Raw genomic sequence first — 18,458 nt, 5'->3', positions numbered from 1 at the left:
ACAGTGCCATCCCCACTTTACAATGATCATATCCACACTTGAAATCCTTTACACATGTTAATTCAACAAGAGAAACAGAATTTCAGAGCTAGAAGGAATTAAAAACATTCATTCCAGGTAGCTGGGTGGCTCAGTAGCTTGAGAGCCAGGCCTAGAGATGGGAGGTCCTGGGTTCAAATCTGGCCTCAGATACTTCCTAGCTGTGTGACCCTGGGCAAGTCTCTTAACCCCCATTGCCTAGTCCTTACACCACTCTTCTGCTTTAGAACCAATACACAGTATTGATTCTAATATGGAAGGTAAGGGTTAAAAAACAATTAAAAAAACAAAACTCATTCCAAATGGTTCATTTCATAAATGAAGTTAGGCCTCTGAAAGTGAGGAAAGACTAATAAATGGCAGGTCTCTATTGTGCTCTTCATTATGCTATAGCACATTGTTAATCCTCAAAAACACAAAAAAGTAACAGTAGAAAATCATTTTGATAGGGAAATATTAAAAAAGGTATAGCTTACCTAAATGAAGTACTTCAGAAAGTCCATCTTCTGATCCATCTTCAGAACCACCTTCTACTCGATCTATTGTTCCATTTTCATCTAGAGCTGTGGCTAAATCTGGAGAATATGTTCTGTGCTGCCTTCCTTCAATGGAAGTTGGAGATTCAGCATCAGTTCTCCTTTCTCTTTTATGAACTCTTGAATGAAGGACTAGCTGATGGTATGTTCTGAAAACCTTGCCACACTCTGAGCAATGTGTTGGTTTCTCTTTATTATGTGATAATTTGGGATCCACATCCATTGAAGGCACTTCACCACTAGTGTGTTTAATCTTTTCTTTGTCTTGTGAAAGGCCAATTCCCGCACAATTGTTTTTATTTGTTTTGGGCTTCCCAGTACTTTCAGTATGGCTTTTATTGGCATTCCAAATCTCTCCAAGTTCTTCTTTATCTGAACATGAATCATCATTGTCCGTACTTCCTTCTTGTCCTGGTTCTTTCACTTCTCCACGGCTAATAGCAACTTTGCCTTTGGTAGCCAACTGCCATGCTTGATATGTATTAAATGGATCTAATTCAGCTATCCATTTTGCAGGTTTCTTAACTTTTTCAGGAGTTGGGTTTGGTCTCAAGTTTAGTAATTGAAGAAATTCTTCCCTCTGAGATGACATTCCTCCTTCATTAGAGTCAACAGTTTGTGTTTCACTAGTAGAAACAGACTCTTTGGTGTGTACTTTACTGTGCTCAATTAGGCTGTCTTTATTTGGAAATAGGAAGCCACAAACCATGCAGATTTTGTAAGGCGATGTGACAATTTCAGCTACTTGCTCCTGTACAACCTCATTTATTGTTATTGGACTATCTAAGCCTTGCTGTAGTTTGTTTCTGGACCCAGGTTTGCCAGTGTGTGTCCTCATATGATTTTTAAGGAACCAAGGTTCTTTGAATCTTCTTCCACATACACTACACCAGTAAGTGAAAGAGTCCTTATGTTTTTTCATGTGGGTCTCAACATCAAAGGCTCCACCAAATGTTTGCCCACAAACTTCACAGCTAAATTCTTCATTTTCTTTGCCATTCTCCTTCAGAGATTCTGTTCTCACTTGACTTTTGTCAAGAGGACTAAGATATTCTGCTTCAACACGGAGAACTGCTGGTTCACAAAGTGTAGGTCGATGTTGCATTAAGACATGTTTACTAAGATCTTCTGGATGTTTAAAAGTCTGTTCACAAAACATACAGTCCAAAGGCATACATCCTTCTGCTTGTATTAAAAATTTATCTTGCAGGCTTTTGTAAGAAATTGTGTTGGTCCCTTTTATTGATATTGATGCATCATTAATTTCCATACGGGAATCAACTGTACTGGCTATAACATCTGGCCCATCAATATAGGCTAAGAGAGGCTGAGTTGGCATGTTTCTGCCACTTTAGAGTTGTATTTAAGAAGAATAATTTCAAAATTCCGTCAGGGAATTTCTGGGGTTACAATAAGGACACTTTTATGACATACAACCTAAACTAGGTGTCAATATTATGGCAAATGTTACAAATGTCCACAAGTAATTTTATGTTTATTTTTAGAAGCTATAGGAAACACTGATGTAGGTGAAGTCAAGTTATCTCCATAAACAATGTATAGATTCCCTAAGACTGTTCCAAACTTGCTTTGTATCAAATCAGCCAAAAATTAAGATTTAGTTATGACTCCATGTAATTTGAATGATCCGGTTGAGCAGGAAGTCAAACCCAGCAAAGTTGATAAAGGATCTTTAACACCTATTAAGAGGGAAACAAAACAGAAACATTAGTTTAAAGTAAATCATTTTTGTTTTTAAGATAGAAAATTCAAAGGTATTTTAGAAACCTATATATTCTATTCTGACAATCAATTTTTCTATTTGAGCCTTCCTCTCTAGCACATGAGTAGGACCAAATAGAAAAATCGAGTTATGCAAACATGTATAACTAAGATGTTAATGGGTTAATAATCTTTTTTATTCAAACACTTAGTACTACTTTTCTGATATAGCCCATAGTTAAAATTTCATAACAAAGAAGTTATTAAATCTACAATCTAATGACAAATTAATTTTAAATGATGCAACAAGTTTAAATGGTTACACACTTAAGAAAACCATTCCCCAAAGATTACATGTTCTGTTGAAAATGATAAATGGAAATCGTAGAATTGGTTTAAAGTGAAGGAAGGAAAGTGAGTTAAGTGCTTGAAGCTGCTCAACATAAGAATGAACCATAATGTTTACTTTAAACTTTAATAATGTCCTGTAAAGCTATATAGAAATTCAAATGCTTTTATTATACTATACAAATGAGACCCAGACCTAGTATCAAGCCTTGCCCAGGAGTCTTCTGAGGTCCCTGTTTAGCGGAGAGATGAAACCCATTCCATACTATCTTATCACCCTGCCCAACCCCTTCCCTGAGGTGCAGCAGGGTGGAGGAAATCCAGACCCAGGACCTACCCAATCCCTATGCTGCCAAATACAGATTGACTGAGCAATACCAAAGATCACTGATACCCGTGGATCCATCTTTCCCAAAGATTACACTATTTGGTCATTTGATCCTGCAATTGATTCAGATGTCACTGGGCAACACCATTCTTATACAAGTTTTAGGCACTAAACAATTTGTTAGAGATAAACAGTACCTCAAATGATATACCATTTTTGGAAAGTGACAGCTAACTTTCCTGGCTAAAGAAGTATCACAGATTCTTTGATTAAACTACAGAAATGTTTTGAATAAGTTACTCTGTAAATGATGTTTTAAATGAAATGACATATGGTAATTCACATAATAGCAATTTTTGTTTGGTTTTCCTCTGGTCAAAAGAAAGCTACACCTCCACTTCAATCCATATTAGGCACTGGCTAGGAGAAATAATTTTTAAAGAGATTATTGCCTTTGGATAGAAACTTTTGACTTAAGTTAATCTTTAGTGTATAAATTCAATTCTAATGATGAAATCTGTATTTAATATAAGATATATTTAATATGTAGAAAATTACATTTTAAAAAATTCTTTCCAAAAATTTTTATGTTTACTAGAATAGCCATTCCACAAGAAACAAATGTTCCTGTCTATCCTCTATCCTACTCCACTTCCTTTTACAACTTCTAGGCTAAGAATCCACTAAAATTTGAGCATTTTAAGCAAATTAAATAGTACCAATTATTTGTCTTTTGGGCAGTGATTCTGTGCCCTTCATTTACCCATTTAAGCCTGCCCATTCTACTTCCCCCTCTCTCAGAAGAGAATATCACTATTTTCTTATCCATTTAAGCACAAAACCATAGGAACATATTTTATTCTTCCCTCTTCCTCACATAAAACCAATCAATTGCTAAGTCTTTTCAATTCTCCTTCAGCAATATTTACTTTCTATTTCCACCACTGCGATTCAGGTCCCTCTTAATCACTCACTTTGGCCATGCTAAATAGCCTATCTGGTCTCTAGTTACTCTCCAATTTACTTTTCATAAAGCAAAAAATATTAGTCTGTAAATAATTCTAATCCTTTCCTTAATTCAATGGCCCTCAGTGGTTCTCTATGGCTTACCTATTAGACAAAATATGAAGTCTTTATCCTGGCATTCAAAGGCCTTCCCACTGACTCTCATTGATCCCTCAGGACTTAGAACTTGCCTTTCCACACTGTAATTTGAGCCAAACACTTCCTAGCCTCTGCGTAATAAAGTCCTTCAACATCTATCTGAATCCTCTTTCTTTAAGTTCCAGATCAGTTGTCACTTCCTTGATAAAACACATTGTGTAACTCCCCCAGTTAAAAGTGATCTCTTTCCTCCCCAATCTCTCACCCATGGTTGACCCCTTTCACATTCATTACAAGTTAACTTGTAATGTGCACCTTACCAAACTACTAACCATAATATTCTAGAGAGAAAGGATTATGTCATGTTTATTCTTTACTGACCTACTGTCTTGCACAATGCATTTTTACAATCCTTAATAAATGCTTATTAAACTGAAAATACCTAGCTTAATGCTTCAGCCTTTACTCTGTAGAAATCCCAAAAAAATTGGTAGAAGGTTCCATAGCATACATAATGGAGGCCACTTTGTATTTGGTATTCAGTACTTAATATATTCAGGACACCTGATTCTAGTTTTTGCTCTGCCACAAATTCTTGAAAAGTTTCCATGTCATGTGCCTCAGTTTCCTCATCTGTCAAGTAGGCAATTTAGACTAGACATTTTTTGATGACCCTTCAATTTGAAAATCCAATGCTGATGCAATTCCCTAGATTTAATAACAAATTACAATTATATAGTAATTTCAGGTTTATAATGCACAATCCCCACAAAAAAACAAGACCCCCTAGGGAGTTTGGAACTCAAATAGTTTAATGACATGGTAACAAGAGGTTCTTATCAGAACTAGAACTTGAACCCAGGATCTCCAGAGGCCCAGCTTACTGCTTTTTCCATAATTCCACTGTCAACCCATACTTCAGACACAATCCTTTAAAAAAAAAAAGGAAATTTGGTATGCTGGATGAAGGCCTGGAAGGACCAAAAGAGGTCAAGTATAATCTCTGGCCGGTAATTTGGGTATTTAACCCTAGACAAGATACTTACACATAATCTCTCAGTGCTCTAGGTTAGTGGTATTAAATTCAAATACAAACAAGGGCAACTAAATCAAGCATAAGGATCCCTGTCTGCATAATGACTTAGGAAGCCATATATTAATTAACATTACCTATGTCCAGTTGTATTTTGTTAAATATCTTCCAATTACATTTTAATATGATTCAAGCACATGAAGTGTGTTATATGCCTGAGTGTTTGACAGCACAACTCTAGGTAACTCTAAAACTAAGCTCCCAGCATTGTTAAGAAGTAATTTCCTGGGGGCAGCTGGGTAGCTCAGTGGATTGAGAGCCAGGCCTAGAGATGGGAGGTCCTAGGTTCAAATCTGACCTCAGCCACTTCCTAGCTGGGTGACCCTGGGCAAGTCACTTGACCTCCATTGCCTAGCCCTTACCACTCTTCTGCCTTGGAGCCAATACACAGTATTGACTCCAAGACGGAAGGTAAGGGTTTAAAAAAAAAAAAAGAAGTAATTTCCTCAGCTAAGACTTGCCTATACTAATGAAATCACAGATCTAGTCCCTTTTCTTAATAATTTGGGAATACTCAAGCCATAAATATGATATTTTTAAAATCTGTTAGTATTACATAATTTAGGTAAAAAGTTTAAAGAGGATAACCTGTCAGTCCCTGAACAGGTAGAAAATGCTTTGCATAGAAAACTTGGTTGCTCTACATCATAAATGAGAGAGGAAGAGAGACTATATAATGAGAACATTGGACTGTGAAAGCTTCCCTCACCCAAACTCCTTAAATTAACTAGTAATATGATCTTGGGCAAGAGTAACTTCTATCCTCTGGGCCTTGTTTTGTTCATCTGAAAATAAAGGGAGAGTTGTATAAAATATCTTAAAGGTCACTGCTAACATTCTATAACATTCTAAATAAATGGGTCACTCTACTAGTTTCATATCATTTAGATTTGACTACAATTGCAGAAATCAGTCCTCTTTCTATGTCCCACTCCTCATTAAAAAAAAAAAGTCAACCTAACCAAAATAGGAGGAGAGTATGGGAGAGAGGGGGAACTCTTCAAAGGAAGTTGTGTGTACATATTGTTCTTTTTTGTGTGTATTATTGGGGGGGAGGGTCATCAGACTTTATATACTATACTGGTATTTAGATCTTGTTTTTATATTAGTGGCAGAAAGGAAAAGTCTATATCCCCAAAATCAAATTTTGATAAACTGAAACATATCAGTATTTCTCTACTATTTGTGGCTGCCATCTTACACTTGGTATTCCTAGAATATTATAAAAAGTAAATCATACTCTAAAACTGCTATAAAATAGTTTACAATCAGTACTCTATCAAATTCCTAAAGACAATTTTACTTTACTTCAATCCCATGAAAAAGACATATACACACACAAAACCAAGTCAGTATTAATTCTAGCATGTACTTAGAAATCAAATCTTTGAATTATAACATTACTGCATACTTTAAAATCCATATCACTGACATGCCAAACAAACCACTAAAGAATGAACACCTTTAACAATATGAATATAGCAGAGCTTCAAAACAACAGTTTAACTGCTTAAAAATAATCTGAAAATTCTAAGAAAATACAATTAACAGTCTACTAAATGGTGGCATATGCCCCAATCACCAGATTCATTAGATTTTCCACATGTGTAATACATAACCTAAATTGTATTGGTCTTTTGAGAAACTAAATGGTCTTTTTGGATAATTTGAATTGGGAGAAAAGAAAATATAATGTAAAATATTTTATATGTTAATTCAGGGTTACAGACCCTGTGCCTTGCAGAGTAGATGCTTAATTTTGCTTAAGTTTGTTGAAGTAACTTAAGAAAAAAACCTCCAATTATACAAGATACTAAGGCTGAAGTAAAAGAAGGTACTTTACTTTCAGCCTTATATCTTATGACACCGAAGGCATGTGGTTAACCAAAATAACTGCACACTATGATATCTAATAGTTTATTTAAATAATTCCAACATAAATAAAAGGAAACAAAATTTTTTATATTATAACATATTCTTTGAAATCAAATATATATAAAGTACTTGAAAATTAAGCTACTTCTCTTAGATTAATTCTTTATAAACTAATGCATTACTAATTATAATACCAGTAATTCTGAATCCGTAGATCTTAAAATCAACAAATGCAAAATTGCACAATGTTTGATGAAAAGCACAATTTGGGCAGGTCTTAGTATAACAAATTAATCTGATTGCCACATTGCTGACACCTGCAGTATTTCTGAAGCACAGCTAAACAGATGTAATGAAAAAGATGGGGGGGGGGGAGGTAAGGCAAAACATGGGGTAATGAAAGAGCCTTACAACTAACTGGTATTGGGGAACACTGGGTTCAAGTCAACTCTGACAACAGCTACACTGTGGAGCAATTCATTTCAATTCTGAGCCTTATTCTGTAATCTTTAAAATGGGGATAATTACCACTTGTACCTACTTTACCAGGTTGTGGTGAAGATATGTAAAGTGCTACTACAAAAGCACTATAAAGGTTGTCCCAAAGGTTTTACTATAATTCCAACTAAGACTTTTAGGACAACCCTATAAAAGTATCAGCTTTCATTATTCAGAATATACCAGGTTATATATTGCAGTACGAACTACAATTTTTAAAATTATTTCCTTCACTTTAGAAAGCAAACTTCATTTGTCCCTTTTCACAAGAAAATAAATGAATAATGAACAATTCTCATCTTTGATTTCTATTTATATTGCTACCTAAGATACCATTATTTTGAAGTTCACAGAATCTAGATCCTGGAATCCTGAATTTCTAGAGATGGTAGTTAAGAAAGTTCATGACACAAGGACATTAAGTGAATTGCTCCAAAGTCAGTTTGTTATCAGAAATGTAGTATTTCTCCAAAGCTAGTGTGTTCTGTTCTTTCCTTTACCATACTGCCTCCCTAAGTAAATTAAAGTCTATCTTTTATATAATTAGAATGAAATTGACATCTATTAAAAGCCTTGTGAATAGGCCCATTAGTGCTCATTTTCAGAAGTGGCAAGGATTTCTGTAAGAATTTCCACTGCACTCTATCTACTCTTAAAAGTAGCACTAGATATTTAAATTCCTTATACTTGAAACATACTCCAATTCAAAGAATAAAACTTCTAAGAAAATTACCAAGCTCTTAAATTTTAAAGCCAGTTACAAAGTTACAGCAGAGATCTCTTCAATTTCTACAATGGAGAGAATTTGTTTAGCTATTTGATATCTTTATCGGTATTAACAATAAAAACACTAGTTTTTTCAGAAGAATGTTTAAATCTTTCAATAAATATAATTTCAAAATAAGCTCTTCTAAATGTATACTTCTTCCACACATGTGATTAATGCTGTAATTTTATTGCAGAGATCATTGTATTTGAACATGCTCTTTTTTTACTTTAAGATGTACTTTTAAAGTTACTATACATAAACATTGTCTCAAATTTAATCTCCTGTTAAGAATATTAAGGAAAATACAATCTATTTTTCCAAAATCACTGAAGAGACCAAACAACTCCCCTCCAAAAAAACCACAAGACTGTCACATAACTGTGTATGTACCAAAAGCACCTAGGACATTAGAGTACATATGTATGTATTATGCATGCATATTTTAAATTAGGCCTCAAGACATTAGAACTTTAACAAACTGTCACTGTCTGCCTATCTCATTTTCAGCCTCAGAGTGTAAAAATACCTACAAATTCTAGATATGCAATTTGCAGCTTCTCCAAAAGTAGTCCTTTCCTTTGCATGACAGTAGAATATGCTATATGTATTTTTCTCAGTCTGACAAATAGAGAAACAACTTCATAATCTACAGTGGCAATCAGTAAACTTGTAACTTTAAATCATTCATCACTATTTCAAGGAAATCATCAAGGTCACAACCCATGGGCCAAATGAATAAGCTCACATTCCTAATGTAGCTAGCTAAGGAAAAATACATAAGATTTAAAAAGGAGAATACATAAGGTTCAAAGTTGATACAGGACATTATGATTTATTCTATCAAAACTAATGGAGAACTAGGAAGATTCTACAGAAAACCATTCTTGTTTTCTTGAACTTACATGCAAATAAAAGTTTCAGTTGTAAAGTTAGGTGGAGGCATAAAGTATTATTTTACTATAATCAAGCTAGTAAAGTTTAGAGATAAGATTAGAGACTATTAGAATTGTCACATTATCTAGACTATGAGGTTCTCTATAAAATTAAATCTGACCTGAACTGAATTATTTTTAAATATTTATTTTATTTCCTATAATAGTAATAACCACACTGCAAATTTCTTAATTTGTAAGGAATTGCTATTTTTAACACTCCTTCATAAAACATATCCTTAAAACACTATAAAAGTTACTAAAAAGTTTATTTAAGTTTATTTTCAAGTTTATTATATATTATATATTATATATTATTATATATATTATTCAAGTTTATTTAAAAGCCAAAAAAAAAACAAAACTATTTCTGGGAATAACCTTTATACCACTATTTAACCTGTTTAAGAAGAATGCTAAATGGGATAAAATGAAGTTAAAAACCTAGGAAGTTGCTTTAACACAATATAATAGTGTAATATTTAATATACTTCTACCTACACTTATTTCTTCTCTCCCCAAAATTAAAATACATGAGCAGCTAGGTGGTTCTGTGGATTGAGAGTCAGGCCTAGAGACAGGAAGTCCTGGGTTCAAATGTTACTTCAGAAACTTTGTTAGCTCTGTGACCTGGGCAATCACTTAACCCCCATTGTCTAAACCTTACCATCTTCTGCCTTGGAACAGTATTGGTTCTAAGACAGAAGGTAAGGGTTTGGAAAAAAAAATATGTGATAAGCAAACCACAAGATTTAGAGTTTTATAAACTGCCACTTATGAACTTCACATTTTCATAGCACAGTTCTATTCCTTTTCAGGAGACAATATAATTACTGCAACAGAACTGATTTAACAAGTGTCTCAGCTTTATTTAGTAGTTATAGACAATACCCATTCAATAACACAAGGTAGGTTAAGTCCAAAAAGTTCCTCCACTTAGAGGAGGAGTAGTACTAATATGAAGACTAAGTTTCTTGACCCTTTTTCAACTAACCATTTCAATTTGAAAAATAAGAAAAAATGTGTCTCCTTCCTTTCATGTCAATGATTGAAGATAACTATTAGCATTCCGTGTAAATGTAGTACACAACACTGAAAATGTTCTTCCTCTGGTACATATAATGAAAGTAAACTATTTTTGAAATATCCATATTACAAAACATCATTCCTCTCTTCACCCACATCATTACTGCTAGAACTGGAATTTTACTTATGTAAATTTAGAAATATTTAGCCTGAATCACCACCAAAAAAAAAATCAAAAGGGAATTTAAATATGTTGTAGATATTAGAATTTTTAAAACTCTGTGCATTGGAACCAGAAAATATTCAAGTCTGAATTGAAAAATTCTTTCAAATAGGTAAAATTATTCATATTCACATTTATACATCTCAATTATGAGTGACCACCCACCCTTAGATGCCACAATTAGTATATTGGTCTATAAGAAATTGGAATACTAGGATGACATTATGTATATCCTCATTAGTAATGATTGGTAAAAATGAACAGAAACACTGATAAGCTCTATCTACAGGACATTACTTTTTTAATTTTTAAAAAGCAAAATAGAGAAATAAATGTGAAAGCCAAAAGAAAATCTGATTCTGTATTAGCACTTTGAAATATGCATAGAATTGTTCTCCAAAGACTTAATGAGAAATAAAGAAAATAACTGGAGGAATATGTCTAATTCATTTTGTATGGTTTAACTATTTTTAGTAATAATAGTAGTCTTATTGCACAATTTTATCATAAAATGACCAAACTGGGGACCAAAACTTCCAGGAACCTATATTTTATTTCATATTCCTTGGAATTAATGAGAATATTCAGAAAAACCAACTAATAAAAAGTTATTTAATTTTTGTCTAATGAACATTCTAGTCGTGCTAAACAGAGAAATGTTGATGGAAACTTGATGCATGAGATTTCCCCTATTTAGTAACAATTCAGTATTATTGCAGAGGAAGTCAACCTGTTCATGATGGATTGGTGGCATTAGAAATGAAAGAATGGATTTTTTTTAAGTTTTTTTTTTAGTTTTCCATATTCTCCATCAAGTTTGATTTTTAAAGACCTTTCCCCTGTATAAACAGATAAAGTTGCTCTTTTAAAATGTTTTCATTAGAGGGGGGAATTCTCAGTATTACCCAACTGTTGCAATTCTGTATTTGTATTTCACTAAACAGTTCTAACACTAAAATCTCACATATAACCTAATAGAATCATGTGACATACCAGGTTTTACTCTCCCATGCCTAGATTCAGAAAATGTCATTCTTATGCTCAATACATATTTGCTGCCATGGGCAAAATGTAAAAATCCCAGCTATATGACCATTTACATTTACCCTAGTTACAAAAGAAATTCTTTTGATAAGCAAAGATGTGTAAATTAACTTCCATTAGTAGCCACATGTTCACTAGGTCTACTCAAGCTAGAAATAGAAAAATGTTTTTTACTTTCATAACAAAAACCATACTGCACTACTTTCCAGATTTTAGATTTTTTGCTAAGGATGGAGAGGGAAGGGGGGAAGGGAGAGAGAAAGCTGACACAATAATGTGAAAACTAAGATAAGTCAATTTATATTTTCCTACAATTGAAATCACCATAAGCTTAAGTAACTACTAAATCCAATCCCCATATTTACTTAATGAAATGGTAAAGAAAACTTAAGTAGGAACTAAAAGCAAAGCCCCTTGTTAAAAACAGGGAAAAGACAAAGATTAAAAGAACTTTCTTCCTACCCTCAACATGGTGCTCACAATCTAGTTCCAAATATAAATTTAGTATTCTTCACCTTGTCTCATCATCTTTCCAGTCCACTTGTAAAATATACCGTTAAAGGATTAACCTTAAATGGCAAGTTAGAAATATGCTAAACAGTTGGTATTATCACATTTAATCAAGCCTTGCCTAACAACTCTTTAAAATCACAATTTAGTGTGCACTGGCATCACTCATTCAAGTGGGTGTGACAACTTTAGGAAGTTTAAATACCAGAAATGTGAATAAGTAGAAACAATGTTAGAAGCTTTACTCAGAACATAAAATTATCTGCTTTAGGAAGCAAGCCAGATAAGCAGATTCTTTCTTTGCCAGAATGGTCTTAAATATTCAAGTGCCATTAAAACTGTTCAAAAGTTCATTAACAATTTTTTCCCACAATTTATAGATAACAAGTTTATATAGTGAGAAAATAGTACATTTTATAAGGTCCCCTGATGTTCTAATCAAGCATCTTAGAATTAATAGAGCTCCAACGTTGAGTAAGAGCAGCCCTGCTGGGTCAAAACCATACCATTTTTATATCTCTTTCAATACAGAAAGGGTTGGTTTTTTTATTGTGTTTTTTTTTAATGTGTTTTCTTTTGTTTTAAAGTGGGGGGAGTAAGTATATATCTGAAAATGAAGAAATTCTATTAAGGGACTTAACAGATTAATCCTCAACTATTTAAAAGGCCTAATTAAAAAAAAAAAGGAAAACCAAGTTTAAAATATTCAGAGGTACAAACATGGAATACTTGTGTGCTAAAGGACTGCATGCCCATCAAGTTAATAATAACCTCCTTCCTCCATCTCTCCTATGCCCACCCCCATCACCTCAATAACTGAAAAAAATCTATTTATATCTAAAATAGATTTCTTTAAAAAGAAAAAAAACTATTCTAACCAGAATTTCTAGATGCTTCCCTCCCCCCCCCTTTTGGTTATTGAAAGGTAATTACATAAATGCAACAGCCTTTAACTTCTAAACTCACAAGATATTAAAAAAGCAAAGGTCAAACTGTTCAGGGTAGGAAAGGTGTTATGAAGACAAAAGTCCTTAATGAAGTTGAATTCTAAGGGAAAAAGTATGTGTACTTTACCTATAAAGTCAGTCTTTTTCCCCCTACTTCCTCCTCCTACATGCAAATAGACATGCAATTCTTTTTCAAAAGGCTATCTTCCACTTCAAACCAATATTCAAAATCCAAACACACAGAAGGCTATTAACCTTGTTTTTTCAGCCATTTCACATAAATAAGGGATTGGGTTTTTTGCACATAATTATCAACAACCGAATTTATTTTAGGCAAGTCATTGTTTTTTAGAAACTTAATAGCACATGTAACTGCTAAAAAGGCAGTTAATTCATTTTCAAGACTTGGAACAGACTTTCCCCATTATAATCAAAGCAAAAAAATTGTCTAAAATACAAAATAAAACAGTCTAGAATAAACAAAAGTTAACTACTCAGAAGAGGGAAAAAAATCCTTAAACTGCCATGAGGTGGACACACCTTAAATGTACTTAGCACACATTAACTAAGCAAGTACAAACTAGTGGTAACTTTGTCCAACTTTTTGCCTAAAAAGCAGTTAGAGATTACTACTGTGCACTTGTCATTTCATATACATTAGTTTTAAAACACTAGATAGCTCACTTGTTTTCAATGTATGATAAAAATATATCTTAAGTAATACAATCAATATAGTATATAGCTTTACATGACAAAGTACAGTATGTGAACATTTAAACTTACTACTTGACACCAGACAAAAGAAAAGGTAAAGGGCCTTCTTGCAAAGACCACTAGTGTTCCAGTACTGGAAGGCAGCTGTTGTTACCCTGCCTTTTCTTTTGTTGTGCTTAATCTCATGTCAAGTCATTCAACCAACTCAAAAGCGATGAAGACATAATTGAATCAACCTGAACTAAATCACATCTATGGTTCTTAAATAGCTATATACAGTATAATGATTCCAAAATACCTAGAAATATATTAGGTGAGCTACTTTAGAACATGTAAGAACCCATTTAATGACCCCAAACTAGTCAATCAATCCATTATGACTGCCATTTATTTAACAGATACTAAAGAGAAAAGCTTTAAGTCCTTACAGGCTAACTTCCAGAAGACAATTTTTTAGACTTAAAATTCTACAATGTAACAACTGGTCAAAATGTTAAATCTAAATATTACTATCCTCAAGTATTTTTTCAGTTTCTAAAACCGTAGTAAACAGTCTATTGATAAAGTAATAAGAACTGGCACATCACACTTGGCAGGTCTTTCTTACTCATGTAACTAAACTTTTAGGAAAAACTCCCCCGCTTTCCCAGCCCCAGCCCCACCCTCACCCCTCCTTCTACCCGCGGAAGAATGCAGTTTACCCTACTTCATTGGCCCTACCCTTTAATCGTAAAATATTGGTTCAAACTCGAAAAATTTGGTTTATTCCAGATTTCCCAAAAGATGAAACTTTCCCCAAAAAAGAAGCGAAAACATTTCAGACAACTGTCCGGGCACTTTATTACTACTTTTGATAAACACAAAACTAAACCTTTAACAAACAACAGTATGCAATCATTGGTCAGCAAGTCACTGCCTGCTATTCAACTTGTAGTTAAACGTTTTCCTCCTCTGGATCTACCAGATCATATCACACTTGCATTTTAAGGCTTAGCAAATAAAGTATGAATAAAGTCTTTTATCTTTTATTTGATGTTACATTATTTCATCTACCCTTCACCCCCTTAAAGACACTTCCCTTTTTTGCACTTTTATGCTAACATTTCACTGTTTCGACCCCTTAAGTTCCTATTTCTATTTTCAGCTTAGTCTCTATCACTAGCTTGTTCTGCCTTTTCTTTCCACTAGAACTAGTTATAAAGTTATTCTTTAAGCTTTCAAGGTCATTTTAAAAGAAAACATGCGATTCCTTAAAAACCTGCGTACATACATACAGTACACGAAACCTTTTCAAAACGCTTTTCATCAGTAAATCAATAACCTGCATAGCTATGTACTAGAGACCACTTCAAAACTATTACTTCAATTCAAATACTTACAAGGAGTCACACACAGAAGAGATTACACAGAGGCTCATTAAAGTACACGCAGGAAGATTTCAGTATCTTCAGAAACAAGCACCCCAAAAGCAGTAGAAAACATAACCTAATGAGGTTTTCTATAGATTAAAAGATGACCGAGACGTATCTTGAATCAGTTGAGCATTTCATTTTTCCTTGTTTAAAGAGCTCTCTATTGTTGTTGCTAACGCCTTGTTAGGGCTTATTGTTTTGCTTTTCTAACTTCCTACCCATCCACAATTAAAACGCTGCCACACAGAAGATCAGAAGGTGGGTGAACTCCCAAAACACTCCCCACTACCTCATCAAAATAAATAAAAGCACCCCAGTGAAACAAAAAAAAGAAAAGATAAAGAAAAAAGAAACTGACAACGGATCGATAAACTTTTCATTAATAGCTCCCCCCACGAGCCACACAACTAACCCTTCCTAGGATCAGCATCTCCCTTACAAAGAAATGTTAACTACTTCCTCACCCCCCCAAAAAAAAGCCATTTTGAATATTTAAAATAGTGCGAGTGTAAAAATGTATTTACACATAGCTATTCAAACACATTAACGCAAACATACATTTAAACAGTGTAATCTTCCTCGTTATAAGAAGCTGGGGGGGGCACCAAAGGGACAAAAAATGGGGAGTGATGTTATCAAATAAGGGGGTGGGTGGGGGTGGGGTAGGAGACCCGAGAGATATTACACGAGGGAGCGTGGGGATGGGGGGGTTATACCAGAGCCAGGAGGCAATGAGGGGAGAGAAGGGGGGGGGGGGAAATCAGAGACAGTGAACTTCAGAGGAAATGTTTTCTCTTCCCCATTTCTTCCCCGCTCCTCTCCCTATCCCTCCCTTCTCCTCCCCCCTCCCTTTTCTCCCCCCTCCCTGCCCATCTCCACCCCCCCCAGGAGACTTCCCCACCCCTTCTCCCCTCCCCCCTCCTGGCCGGCCCCCCTTTACCTGCCGCTCCTGCCCCTCTGCCATTTCCTCCCTCAGCGGCAGCCAGGATTAAACTGACACCACACGAGTTGAGGGTTTGAATGAGGAGCCAGGGGGTGGGGGGCGGAGAGGAGGTGGAGGGGGAAGGAAGGAAGGAGGGAGGGAGGGGAGGGAAGACAGGGAGTTTCTCTGCCTTTTGTGCGAACACCTCATGGAGAACTGCCCTGCCCCCGGTGCCACCTTCCTCTCCTGGGCAGTCTCGGACTCATCATCTCTAGATACCCCCTCCTCCAAGAGACCCCCCCCCCAACAAACACACAACTTCTCACAAAATAGGGGAAGGAGGTGGACTGTCCTTACCCCAACGTCGAGAACCCCAGACTCCAACGCCCCCTTCCCAAATTGCCAAAGGAAGGAGAAAGGGTGAAATCGTGAGGGGGAGTCCCCCCTTCACACACACGCACCGCCCCCCACCCCGGCGCTCCCCCCTGGGGTAGGCTCACCTCAGGCGGGAGGAGGGCGAAGGTGGGCTGGGCTGAGGAGGTGGGGGACGCCAGGGGAGGAGTGAGGACGGTGAGCGGGGCAGAGAAAAGGGCGCCCCCTAATCCTCCACACGCAACTACTGACTGGGGGCAGAGGGGCTCGGGGCCTGGGGGCAGGAGGAGGAGGTGGAGGTAGAGGAGGATACGAAGGTGGTAGTGGAGGAGGAGGAGGAGCTATTGGAGCTACTGCTGCGGCTGCCGCTGCTGCTGTGGAGGCTGCTGCTGCTGCTGTGGAAGCTGCTGTGGAGGAGCCCAGGCTTCTCCATTGCAGTTGGGGATTGTTTGTAAATTGTTACGGTGCAGCTGTTGCTCCCTCCTCGCTCTGGATCGCCTACCCCCGACACCCCGCCTCCTCTCCCCCTCCTCCGGACCAGCTCGGGCAAGCCGAGGCTCCGCCCTTCAGGCTCCCCAAACACCGCCCTCCTCCTCCTCCTCTACTCCCCGAGTCCCCCCCCTCCCCTCCCCTTTTTTCTCCTCCCCCTCCGCCCCGCCCACAGCCACCACGTGATGGCCCGCGCGCGCGACCCCCCCCACACCCGCGCGTTCCCTCCACACCCGCCCGCCCCAGAGCCCCGAGGGCTGGCCGGGACGGCGTCGCGCACACGTTCTTGACTTCGTACCTTCTAAGGGTGGAGAGAGAAGGAAAGAGGAGGAGGAGGAAGAGGAGGAAGAGGAGAAGGGGCGGAGAGAGGGGGAAGGGGAGGGTCGGAGCGCGCGCGCCAACGAGGCCTGGCGCGCGCCCCGGCAGTTCAAGTGACAGGTAGAAATAGGGGCGGGGGAGGAGGACGGAGGGGGCGCTGAGAAAGCGGGAAGGGGTACGGAAAATGAGGAGTGCGCAGACTCAGAAGGGACCTGTCCCTTTTTTTTCACCACTCCGCCTCCCTCCCCCGGCAAGGTGTGTCATTAGTTGGGTTTGGAATGAAGAGTAAAAGGATAAAGAAAATTGAGAGCCAGGAATTCTGAGTGCTTAAAAAAAAAAATTATTGGTAATGGCTCTCTTCGCGGTGAGTTGGGCATTGCCATAGTTGTAAATAATAGATTTTTCATCAATGGTCAAGCTACCTAACTATCCTATCTTTAACACATACATTTAATTCATTCAGTTCTGAAAGCCTCTATTCAGTTCAATTCTTCAAATTTCTACATAATTTGTTGATGACTACTATGAATCAAAGCATTTAGGTATACCCACCAAAAAAAAAAAACTCCCTTGCCTAGATGGCACTTCCAATCGATTGGCTAAAAAAACAAAGCTCTTTACATAAACCTTGGAAGGGTGTGAAAATCTATAACCATACGATAGGAGTAAAGTTTTGTTTTTTTAAGTTACAAACCTAGGAGCAAGTTTGAAAAAACACGAAGTCTATCTTGAGAACTGCACATGGCTAGCAATCCATGATTCTTATTTTGACAATTTGGGCTTTAGAGAAAAGATTTTATTTTGGGTAAGACACTGTCCCACAGAGCTACCTGATTTTTCATTTTATACTGAATATCCGACTCACATCAGAACAGCTCTTCAAACAATATTTTTAAAATGAGGTGTTTGTTTAAGTAAAAGATTTGATATTGGAGCATCTCTCCAAAAATCCTCCTGAGATAACAGGGGAAGGAGTGGGGGGGAGAGAGCCCATCAAAGATGCCTCCAATGGAGCAAATTCTCTTTTTCATTAACAAATCAAAAGTGTATTTCCCAACCTCTTCTTACCTGTAAAAAACAGATACGGAATCGGATATTTTGTGATATTTCCCCATTTTGAGCCCTAAGAAGAAACTGTGGGAGAAAAATAATCTCATTCTCTGGTTCTTGGTTTCCTCATCTGTAAAATGAAGGAGCTTATATTGGATGATCTCTTAGTTCTAAATCTATGAATATT

At 36.6% G+C, this 18,458-nt stretch overlaps 1 protein-coding gene across 5 annotated transcripts in view; it reads right to left on the bottom strand.

Moving 5' to 3' along the window:
- ZNF217 (zinc finger protein 217) overlaps nt 1-16,986 on the bottom strand; it is a 31,126-nt gene extending 14,140 nt beyond the window's left edge. The window contains exons 1-3 of one of the 5 annotated variants that reach the window (XM_016427984.2): nt 16,543-16,970; nt 4,520-4,785; nt 516-2,275 (exon numbers count right to left, since the gene is read on the bottom strand). In XM_016427984.2, coding sequence (XP_016283470.2) covers nt 516-1,914 — 1,399 coding nt within the window. In that variant the 5' untranslated portion in view covers nt 1,915-2,275; nt 4,520-4,785; nt 16,543-16,970. Of the gene's footprint in view, nt 1-515; nt 2,276-4,519; nt 4,786-15,087; nt 15,569-16,060; nt 16,260-16,399; nt 16,421-16,542 lie in introns of those variants that run through there. The other 4 variants (XM_007475715.3, XM_007475716.3, XM_056812934.1 and 1 more) reach the window with 4 other exon arrangements.
- Nucleotides 16,987-18,458: the final 1,472 nt, after the last annotated feature.

This window comes from Monodelphis domestica, chromosome 1 (genome assembly GCF_027887165.1).
Source record: "Monodelphis domestica isolate mMonDom1 chromosome 1, mMonDom1.pri, whole genome shotgun sequence".
Classification (NCBI taxonomy): Eukaryota; Metazoa; Chordata; class Mammalia; order Didelphimorphia; family Didelphidae; genus Monodelphis; species Monodelphis domestica.
Note: the sequence above shows the minus strand (reverse complement) of the source record. Positions and strands in the feature narration are given on the sequence as shown.